The sequence below is a fragment of the Schistocerca nitens genome, chromosome 3 (assembly GCF_023898315.1).
Source record: "Schistocerca nitens isolate TAMUIC-IGC-003100 chromosome 3, iqSchNite1.1, whole genome shotgun sequence".
NCBI classification, from domain to species: domain Eukaryota; kingdom Metazoa; phylum Arthropoda; class Insecta; order Orthoptera; family Acrididae; genus Schistocerca; species Schistocerca nitens.
This window is the reverse complement of record NC_064616.1, coordinates 282801910-282814033: the sequence shown is the minus strand read 5'-3', so window position 1 is coordinate 282814033 and position 12124 is coordinate 282801910. Positions and strand designations below refer to the sequence as shown.

Here is a 12124-nt window from a genome sequence, read left to right as displayed (position 1 = left end):
TTTGACCATTCAACGCATATCGTCTTAGCTCTACTCGTATTGTTCTCTTAAATGACCTTCATTCGCTAGTTCTTTGCAGGACTTCCTCGTTGGTGGCTATATCTCTCCACTTCGTCTTTAACAGGCGGCTCTAGCACCATACCTCAAATGTTTCAAGGGAGTTCATTTTTGCCTGTTGTCCATGTCCCACAGCCATAAACTGCTACGTTCTAAATGGAGCTTTTAACCACTTTCTACTTACTTCATTATTTAGGTCATCTGAATAACACATGTTTCTTTTATTCAACACATTACTTTTGCTTCTCTAACTCTTTGTTTTATGTCTTCTTTGTATCTTCCGTCTTCAGTTATCTTACTTGCTAAATATCTACGTGATCCCGTTTGGCCGGCCGCGGTAGCCGAGCGGTTCTAGGAGCCTCAGTCTGGAACCGCGCGACTGCTACGGTCGCAGGTTCGAATCCTGCCTCGGGCATGGATGTGTGTGACGTCCTTAGGTTAGTTAGGTTTAAGTAGTTCAAAGTTCTAGGGTGCTGATGACAGATGTTGTCCCATAGTGCTCAGAGCCATTTGAACCATTTTTGATCCCGTTTGTTTTATTTTATTTTCTCTAATTTTAATGTTTACTTCTGATTGCTTGGAGTGCAGGGGGAATTCTGCCTTTTAAGTCAGTTTTCATTTTCTACTCATCCCTTAGTACTGAGTTCGTCACTTCTAAGATTCTTTGGAGATTTATTTCATCTGGAGCTGTCACAGCTATGTTATCCTCAATCCTAATCTTCTGTAGTCTTTCTCCATTTAGTGCAGTAGCTTTACAAATTATTTTTAGTTTAATGTGTTGCGTGTATTGTATTTTTGAGAACTATTTCAATGCATATAATTATGAGCATAAACTTCTTCCGTATTCCTAAGGAACTTAAAAACTGAATGAAGATGAAATATATTATGTAACATTTATTGTGTTTCTGTCGCAAATACTCTTTGTTAACGAGGATATCGTTGCAGTTTGTACAGGCTGTCCGTAGTGACATTTTCATAGCGTAATCTAAAAAGCGAAGTCATATTAAAATAAAAATTTCCGGGTGTCAGCGAAGACAGCTGGTATGTGCAGATATCTTGTTCATCTAATAGAGTAACTCATTTTATATTAGGTTAATGAATCCAAGCCGGTTTTATTTTGGGCATGAAATGAATAATGTGACAATTTGCACTTTCACACTTGAAGAATTTCTTAAAATGCCTTTGTAGGAAACAAAAGCTAATAGTTTAAATGGAATAAAGGAGAACGGCTCGTACTTCTTCCGACGAACTTAAAAATATTCTTCTGATAATCTGAATGGCTATATTCACACTCACCCGACTCTTGTCCGCAATAGTGTTGTCGGCATCGCCGTACGCTTATTGCAGACGATATTTTTCTTTCACGGCAGAGCAACTTGTCGAGTATAGGAGTTTTCTCATTTTTCGCTTTGTAGTTTGTTGTTTCATTTATCACCAGAGCTATGAATGACGGAAAACCTTTTGACTCAGGGCGCAATTATCTCTTGTACTTTCTGCGCAGTCGAAACTTAAAGAATCCTATCTGGAGTAAAAGTCGAATTTAAATTGAAACAAATCGTACGAAATCCTCGTTTATTTGCGTGATTGATTATTGCATTATTAATATCACCGTCTTACAATCCCGTTTTAACGGTTTCTCATCCGTTTTGCACATTTCCTTATATGTAAAGGATCAGAAGTAAAGTATTCAATGAATATTTCTCTTACACCATACGTATTCGTCATTACGTTTGCTACTTGCAAGTGTAATTTACATTTTACAGTGTGTGACCCGCGCATCCAAACGTTACTTCCTGAAAACTAATTGTACATTCTGACACCGTAGTCGTAACAAAATTATTCAGTAAGCACGTTGCTAAAATTATATAAGCTATTTATTGTGGAAAAACTGACCCCGCCTACTAAAAAGTCTAAATTATAAGGGGCAGTCAAATGAAATGTAAAAAGATAGGAAAAAAGTATGTAAACTGTGCATTATTTCAAAAGTAATCGGCATAACTGTTAATGCATTTAGCGTACAGTGAAACAAGACGGTCAATGCCTTAATGGAAAATGTTTGCAGTTGCCTTCGGAAACATGATTGTACCCAGGCCTGTACTCTTCGTCCGAAGCAAATCACCAGGCCTCCCCATATATGGAGATCGTTTGGGGAGAGAGAGGGACTCTAAGGAGGAATGTAGTCATCAGACGACCAAAACAAATAGCAAAGTAATTTAGACAAGACAGCTGCACGGTGTGAAAAGTGGCAATTGACTCTAAATAATGGAAGTTGTGATGTCACCCACATGAGTATCAAAAGGACTCTGTAAAATTTCGGTTAAACGTTAAATCTCATAAATCTAAAGGCTGTAAACTCAACTAAATACTTAGGGATTATAATTACGAAAAACTTAAACTGGAATGATCACATAGATAATGTTGTGGGAAAAGCCAACCAAAGACTGCGATTTGTTAGCAGAACGATTAGAAAATGCAACAGGTCTACAAAATGGACTGCTTACACTACGCTTGTCCGCCCTCTTATGGAGTATTGCTGTGCGGTGTGGGATCCGCATGAGATAGAATTGACGGAGGATGTCAAAAAAATTCAAAGAAGGGTAGCTCGTTTTGTACTATCGTTAAAGAGGGGAGAGAGTGCCACGGACTTGATACGCGAATTGCCGTGGCAATCCTTAAGACAAATGCGTTTTTCGTTGCAGCAGGATTTTCTCATGAAATTTCAATCACCAACTCTATCCTCAGAGTGCTAAAATATGTTTTTGACTCCCACATACATAGGGAGAAATGGTCATCGTAATAAAATAAATCAGAGCTCGCGCTGTTCGAGAGTGGAACGATAGAGAAATAACTTGAAGGTGGGCGAACGAACCATCTCCCAAGCACTTACTGTGAATTGCAGAGTAATCATGTAGATGTAGAGAGATGTAGGATGTGTAAGGGCTTCCCAGCGAAATTTCTACTGCGTACTCGAAACCACCTTGGCACCATGTGGGTGGGCAAACATTTTTCCAGGAAGGCAGTCACCGTAGCCGGATGGTGTGGCCGAGTGGTTCTAGGCGCTTCAGTCTGGAACCGCGCGACCGCTACTTTGCTATTTGTTTTGGTCGTCTGATGACTACATTCCTCCTTAGAGTCCCTCTCTCTCCCCAAACGATCTCCATATATGGGGATGTGCTTAGGTTAGTTAGGTTTAAGTAGTTCTAAGTTCTAGGGGACTGATGACCTAAGATGTTAAGTCCCATAGTGCTCAGAGCCATTTGAACCATTTTGAGCATTCACTGTCTTGTTTCACAGTGGTTGTTATTGTTGTGGTTTTCAGTCCTGAGACTGGTTTGATGCAGCTCTCTATGCTACTCTATCCTGTGCAAGCGTCTTCATCTCTCAGTACCTACTGCAACCTACATCCTTCTGAATCTGCTTAGTGTATTCATCTCTTGGTCTCCCTCTACGATTTTTACTCTCCACGCTGCCCTCCAATACTAAATTGGTGATCCCTTGATGCCTCAGAACATTTCCTACTAACCGAACCCTTCTTGTAGTCAAGGTGTGCGACAAATTTCTCTTCTCCCTAGTTCTATTCAATACCTCCTTACTAGTTACGTGATCTACCCATCTTCTCTTCAGCATTCTTTTGTAGCACTACGTTTCGAAAGTTTCTATTCTCTTCTTGTCCAAACTATTTATCGTCCACGTTTCACTTCCATACATGGCCACACTCCATACAAATACTTTCAGAAACGACTTCCTGACACTTAAATCTGTACTCGATGTTAACAAATTTCTCTTCTTACAGTAACCCTGCATACCTCACAGTATTGCAAATATATTAACAGTTAAGGTGATTAATTTTGAAATAATAAACAGTTTACTAGTTTCTTCCAGTCTATCTCGTTTTCATTTTTATTGCCCGTTATATTTCAAATATAATATCAACTGATGTACTCCTGCCACGATTAAAATGATAGTTAAAATGATGCTTTTTATGTTCTAAGTTATCCCCTGATTAAAATGTAAACAAGTAGCTTTTAAAAGAAGATACCTCGTCAGCTATAATAACTTATGGGACATGCTTGCAGGGTAGAGTTTGCGGTAACATTCATTCCCCATCGTTGAGGTGCTTTGCTTGATTTTGAATCCACAAGAACTTCCTCACCACTACTTTGCCGCTTACCCGTACATTAACAACAAGAAAATTACACTGATGAGTCAAATCATTATGAACACTGGCCAATGCGTTATACGCACGTGACGCGGCAAGGAAAGTTTAAAGGGTGTCCCAGGAGCAATGGACAAAATTCTGGGGTGTGACAAAAAGATCGTTCGAAGCAAACGAGTCTGGTAAACATGGGCTTCAAAATTCATATATTAAGAGTTATAAGCACTTATTGACCTTCGTTACTACGAAACACATTTCTTCTGCTGAACGAGTTCTCATAGCTCTTGAGGTAGGCAGTTTAGAGCCCATGTATACAGGACAGGTTTTTCATGTTTTGGTTCATATTACCTGCTCCCAAAATATGGAAAGCAAAGAGTTTCCAGTAGACCAGACTGTTTTCACAGTACTGAAAATGCCAATTGCTCATAGCTCTTAATGTATACCTGCTGAAGGCGACTCCTACTTGTTACCATTTGACTCAACAACATACGCGATCATTGTTGCAGTGGGCACGGAATCGTCGATATTGGACCGTGGACCAATGGAAACGTGTCACCTGAACGGATGAATCAGGTTTTTTGTCTCAGCAGGTCGATTGTCATGTCCGGATACGCAGTTATTCAGGCGAGCGGCTGCTCGAAACATGCATCGCACCACGCTCGCAGACCGGTGGGGGTAGTATACTTCTGGCCACCGTAAATGCAACACCCTGAAGGAAGCATCCGAATCAAGTGAAATTTACAACATGAGTTTGCAGAGATGAGATATACAACTGATTAGAATTCAGCGCAGACGCACATCACGCGCGCCTGTGGCGCCACCTCATAGGGCCATTTAAGGCTTGGCGATTTCGACGAGTGTACGTTCGGCACGTGTGTTTACCTTGTGGTTGTTTCACAAGACGATCAGTTATGCCTCGTAGACAACAGCGAACGTCTTTTGATCAAGTATCCGAGTTCGACAGAGGAAGGATAGTGGCTTACCGAGATTGTGGATTATCATACAGAGAAATCGCTAGTCGTGTTGGACGAAACCAAACAACTGTAATGCGGATATGTGACCGTTGGATGCAGGAGGGTACGACGGACCGACGTGGTCGATCGCATTCACCTCGGTGCACCACTGCACGTGCTGATAGGCAAATTGTGCGCATGGCAGTGACGGATCGCTCAGTGACATCCCGAACCATAGCACAGCACATTGCGTCTGTAACGCATCATCCAGTGTCTGCGCGTACCATTCGACGCCGTTTACAGCAGTGTGGTCTGTCCGCAAGACGTCCATTGCTTCGTCTACCATTGACGCAGAACCACAGACGTCTCCGTCGCCAATGGTGTGATGACAGACAGATGTGGACGGCAGAATGGAATGACGTTGTATTTACTGACGAGGCACGCTTCTGTCTGCAGCACCACGATGGTCGGATTCGAGTGTGGAGACACCGTGGAGAGAGGATGCTGGACAGCTGCATTATGCACCGCCACACTGGTCTTGCACCAGGGTATTATGGTATGGGGCGGTATTGGATATTACTCTCGCACGCCTCTAGTACGCATTGCCGGTACTTTAAATAGCCGGCGCTACATATACGAGGTGCTGGAGCCAGTTGTCCTTCCTTACCTTCAGGGCTCGGCCACAGCCATATTTCAACAGGATAATGCGCGACCACACGTGGCACGCATTGTCCAAAGGATCTCCGTCAATAACCAGATTGAATTGCTTCCCTGGCCGGCTCGCTCTCCGGATCTTTCGCCGATAGAAAACATGTGGTCCACGGTTGCTCAACGAGTGACCCAGATTACATCCCCAGCTGCCACACCAGATGATCTTTGGCAACGTGTGGAAGCTGCTTGGGCTGCTGTACCCCAGGAACACATCCAACGTCTCTTTGACTCAATGCCGAGACGTGTGGCAGCGGTGATCTCCAACAATGGCGGCTACTCTGGCTACTGATTCTGGCAGGAACCACATGTCACAGACGTCTGTAAACGTAATCATTTGATACTTGGTCAACATGTTATCTACAAAATAAATTTTGTTGTGCTACCTCTTGTCTTTCTTGGTGTTGCATTTACGGTGGCCAGCAGTGTATTATCATGTGGCAGACTTTCACCTGAATTTCCATGGGGCCTCACGTAGTAATCGTTGGCATCATGGCAGCACTGGAACTGTGGACTACGTGAACATTTTTGCGAACCACCAGCATCTCTTCACGCTTGATTTCTTCTCCAGTGGCGATGGCATCTCCCATCAGTATACCTGTCCACGTCCACGGCCAGAATCGTGCTACAGTAGTTTTAGGATCTTGGCAGTGAATTCGGGCTGACGTCTTCGCGACCAAATTTGCCCGATCAGTACCCAATGGAACACATCTGGGACACTATCGTGCGCCGGCTCCGCGTCTACAAGCCACCGACACGTAATTTACTGGAATTGCATGACCTGTGCGTAACATCTGACGGTATACCTCCGGAAATCTATCAAGACCTTGTAGAATTCGTGTCGCGCATAATTACGGCTATATTGCCTTACGAAGGTGAACTAACACGCTGTTAAGCAAGTGGTCAAAATGTTTAGAATGCGTAGAGCATATGTTATTTAGAATCGTAATCTACTCCAGAAATCATGCTTTGTTGTCCGCCTGTCCGTGTGTCTGTCTGTTTGTCTGTCTGTCCGACTGTTACGAACCATTTTTCTTAGGAAATGGTTGACGTATCTAGCTGAAATTTTTACCACGTACTAAGGGTGATGATTCCTTGGCGGTGTAAAACAGTTAAGCTTCTAAGTCAATGCAATCAAAAGATACTGCCATTTATGTCCCATATTTTGATATTCGCAAAGTCACTCATCAAAATCTCGACGATACTTCCCACTGACCTGAAATCACGAAATTTAGCAAGAAGTAAGGGTTCACAGAACAAGTAAGGGAGAAAAATCCGAAGAGTGTTAACTTTTAATTATATCAAACGAATTTTTTTTAAATTTGGTATCGACTGCCTGTCTGTTAAGACACCTTTTTCTCCTGCACGAATTGACGTGTCAAGTTCAAATTTATGTCACAAACTAGGGTCTATAGCCCCTTGACGATGTAAAGAATGTAATCTTCTAAGTATATGTAATCAAAAGATACGGCCATTTATGTCCTTATTTTGATGCTCGCAAACCCACTCATCAAAATCTGTAGGGTACTCGTTGCCCTAGAATTGTGAGATCTGGCAAGAAGCAAGGATTCACAGTACACATAAGGGAAACATCGGAAAATTGTTAATTTATAATTATATCACACAGTTTTTGCATTTGTTGTGCGACTGTCTGTTTGTCCGTGTGTTAAGACCCCTTTTTTCTCAGGAACGGGTAGACAAACAAGGTAACAATTATCGAACTATATGAAATAAAATCGTCATAACTTCTGAACGGTTTACGTTAGGGCGTTCAAACTGCACGGTTGGCCACGGGGTTATGATGGGAATTAGTATGCGCTGTATAGTTTGGCTGAGCGATGAAGCACACTTTCATTTGAATGGGTTCGTCAATTAGCAAAATCGACGCATTTGTGGGACTGAGAATTCGCATTTCGCGATGGAGAAGTCTCCGCACCCTCAATGGGTGACTGTGTGGTGTGCTATGCCCAGTCACGGAATAATCGGTGCGATATTCCTTGACGGCACGGTGACTTCGGAACAGTACGCTAAGGCTTTGGAAGATGATTTCATACCCATTATCCAAAGTGACCCTGATGTCGACAAGATGTGGTTCATGCAAGACGGAGCTCGACCCCATCGAAGCAGGAGAGTGTTTGATGTCCTGGAGGAGCACTTTGGGGACCGCATTCTGGCTCTGGGGTACCCAGAGGCCACTGGCATGGCCCTCGATTGGCCACCATATTCTCCGGATCTGAACACAGCGACTTCTTCTTGTGAGGCTACATTAAAGACAAGGTGTACAGTAATAACCCCAAAACCATTGCTGAGCTGAAAACAGCCATTCAGGACCTCATCGACAGCATCAATGATCCGATACTTCAGCGGGTGATGCAGAATTTCGCTATTCGTCTACGCCACATCATCGCCAATGATGCCACGCATATCGAACGTGCCATAACCTAAATCCAAATACCTGTAGCGACGTTTACATATTGAATAAAGCGTGTGCACGCCGTGGTTTGTAACTAATTTACGTTTTTTTGGTATAGTTCAATAATTGTCACCTTGTGTATTTTTCGAATATTGATGTCAATAACAGGCAAAAATCGTCGAGATTCTGGATTCCCTGGATACGTACATAATTAAGTCTGCGCGAAACCCTCGGTGCATGAGTCCTACTCGCACTTATGCGTATACTTTTAATTATTGTAAAACTGGTTAAGAAAATGAAGCAACTTGTACAACGTAAATTTTTCAAAGAGATCGTGAAGATTGCAATCTGATTTAGATAAAAAGGCAACGCGTTTGCTAAACACAGCAATAAATAAAACTAAAAAATTACACGAATTATTCTGTTTGTATTGCAGATGCCATCGACAGGCACAGCAAGCCGCTGGAAGAGACCCTGAGTGTTCTGCGGAAAGGAACGGTGCTATGGAAAGTGCGCTCCTACTCGAAGTGGTACCGCCGGAAGTACGTGCTGGACACAGACGAGGGGACCGTCAGATATGAGGTCTCGCGTAAGGTGCTCTGCTCCAGCGCTCCTGACGAGAGTAAGTTTACCAGAAACGCTTGAAGTACTGAGATCTAGCTAAGATTATTTGAAATGACACTAACAATGTCGAATCTCAAAATCACAACTCCTGTGGCTAAACATGTCTTGGGTGGTTGTACGCCGGCCGCTGTGGAAGAGCGGCTCTAGGCGCTTCAGTCTGGAACCGCGTTGCTGCTACGGTCGCAGGTTCGAATCCTGCCTCGGGCATGGATGCGTGTGATGTCCTTAGGTTAGTTAGGCTTAAGTAGTTCTAAGTCTAGGGGACTGATGACCTCAGATGTTAAGTCCCATAGTGCTTACAAGGGAACCTCCCCATCGCACCCCCCTCAGATTTAGTTATAAGTTGGCACAGTGGATAGGCCTAAAAAACTGAACACAGGTCAACCGAGATTACAGGAAAAAGTTGTGTGGAACTATGAAAAAAATAAACAAAATATACAAACTGAGTAGTTCATGCGCAAGATAGGCAACATCAAGGATACTCTGACCTCGTGAGCGCCGTGGTCCCGTGGTTAGCGTGAGCACCTACGGGCCGAGAGGTTCTTGGTTCAAGTCTTCCCTCGAGTGAGAAGTTTACTTTCTTTATTTTCGCAAAGTTATGATCTGTCCGTTCGTTCATTGACGTCTCGGTTCACTGTAATAAGTTTAGTGCCTGTGTTTTGCGACCGCACCGCAAAACCGTGCGATTAGTAGACGAAAGGACGTGCCTGTCCAATGGGAACCGAAAACATTTGATCGCAAGGTCATAGGTCAACCGATCCCTCCACAGGAAAACACGTCTGATATATTCTATACGACACTGGTGACGGCATGTGCGTCACATGACAGGAATATGTTGTCGACCCACCTAACTTGTACACTTGGCGAATGGGTAAAAAGATTCTTCTACCTCGCCCGATTTAGGTTTTCTTGTGGATATAATAAGCTCTCCCAAAAAGTGATGAAAACATAAGAGTTTGTCACATAAACTGCAACAAATGAATGCAACAGTTTCACAGTCGCACATTTTTCCCTGTGCTCTGCCAAAACGTATGTTTTGTTTCGATGTTTATTTAGGTGTAGCGTCCCCATACTACGGCGCAGTTACCTCGCATCGGACGGACGGACGCACAGATGATAATTGTCTGAAAAGAAAAAAATTAAACTTTTTACTCGAGGGTAAACTTGAACCAAGGACCTATCGTTCCGCATCTACTTCCGCTAACCACGGGACCACGGCGCTCCTGATCTGATACTCTCCTTGATGTTGCTTATTTTGCGCATGAACTACTCAGTTTGTATATTTTGTTTATTTTTTTCATAGCTCCACACAACTTCTTCCTGTTTTCTCGATTGATCTGTGTTCAGTTTTTCAAGGTCTATCCACTGTGCCAACTTATAGCTAAATCTGAGGGGGGTGTGATGGTGAGGTTCCCTTGTTAGAGCCATTTGAACTTTTTTTTTTTGGATGGTTGTACCTTTCCTCCAATCCACGGGTTCAATTAATAACAAGCACTTTGCCGAATATTTGTTTGTTTGCCTTTCATGAATAAACAGCAGAACATGTAACATGCAGTGAAATGTATTGCTGTATGAGTGTTGTCACCTTCATACTGGACAAAAGACAACACAGTGCCATCTTGAAAACATGTAGATCTATAGCTGTCAAATTGTGTGCTTACTACATTTCGATATTGTGCCAAGATTACTACCCACAGGTAAAAAACTTGTTTTTCAACATGGCCGCTTTTGAGATCATCGTTACGGCGTCAGCTGAGTTATAGATCAGAATTACAGTGTGTCTTCTGATTAAAATTAAGTTACATATAATTTTATGTTACGTTGATGGCCAATTATATGGGTAATTTAGAGAATATAAATGACAATTGGAGTTGCTCACAAATAGTCGGCTGTGTTCGGATTCAATTTGTGTTTATAATATACCGATAGAACCGGGTAGAAAGGGGGCTGAAGGGCTAGAAATCTACAAAAAGAAAAATCACTAGAAAATGTCAAGATAAAAATGAAACAAAAAGTCATTGTGGTGTATGAAGGTTGGAACCTTAATAGTGCCTTGCCCGCATCTCGTGGTCGTGCGGTAGCGTTCTTGCTTCCCACGCCCGGGTTCCCGGGTTCGATTCCCGGCGGGGTCAGGGATTTTTCTCTGCCTCGTGATGGCTGGGTGTTGTGTGCTGTCCTTAGGTTAGTTAGGTTTAAGTAGTTCTAAGTTCTAGGGGACTTATGACCACAGCAGTTGAGTCCCATAGTGCTCAGAGCCATTTGAACCATTTTTGAACCTTAATAGTGGCAACTATTTATTTACAGCTTATTCAGAACAGATTCGTTTCAAACTTTTCTTGTCCTTCAAAGTAGTCTCCGTCATTGTGTATAACCGGTTGCCAGCGACGTGGAAGTCGTGGGATACCCTTAGTAGCGCAAGTTGTGTTGATAGTTCGAGTGGAGCGGTCTATTGCCAGTGAATCTCTATAACAGATCTGAAGCGAATGCCATGACTTGCTTCCTTCAATTTAGCAATCAAGTTGAAGTCACAAGGGCTTAAGTCCGGGTGTGTGTTGGGTGGTACAACACTTCCCATCATTCAAACAATTCAGGGGTCGGCCGTTGTGGCCGAGCGGTTCTAGGCTGTTCAGTCCGGAACCGCACTGCTGCTGCGGTCGCAGGTTCGAATCCTGCCTCGGGTATGGATGTGCGGGATGTCCTTAGGTTACTTAGGTTTAAGTAGTTCTAAGTCTAGGGGACTGAGGACCTCAGACGTTAAGTCCCATAGTGCTTAGAGCCATTTGAACCATTCAAACAATTCAGTCACAACTTGAGCCATGTGCGCCCGAGCACTGTCCTGCAAAATGATGGGCGGGTCCTGCAAAACGGGTCGCCGCTTCTTCCTGTAAGCTGTTCCTTTTTGGAACTGCGAATAGTTTAGAGAAAGAGGAAGCAGCACTTTCTAAAGCACCCGCCCATCGTTTTGCAGGACAATGCTGAGGCGCATATGGCGCAAGATGTGACTGGTTTGTTCAATTGATGTGCCTGGGAAGTGTCGTTCCACACGCCACACTCCATGTACTTAAGTCCTCGTGACTTCAACCTGATTCCTAAATTGAAGGAAGCACTACATAGCATTAGCTTCAGAACTGTTAGAGAGATTCGCAGGGCAATAGACCTCTGCACTCGATCTATCAACACACGTAGCGCTGCTAAAAGCATCCTACGACTTCC

The 12124-nt window shown here is 43.3% G+C and overlaps 1 protein-coding gene across 1 annotated transcript in view; it reads left to right on the top strand.

Annotated features, from left to right (window-relative positions):
• The window catches only part of LOC126248248 (1-phosphatidylinositol 4,5-bisphosphate phosphodiesterase eta-2-like), a 551756-nt gene that overhangs the window by 233368 nt on the left and 306264 nt on the right, over positions 1–12124 (top strand). The window contains exon 2 of the mRNA XM_049949098.1: positions 8724–8909. Within this exon, the coding sequence (XP_049805055.1) occupies positions 8724–8909 (186 nt within the window). The remainder of the gene's footprint in view (positions 1–8723; positions 8910–12124) is intronic.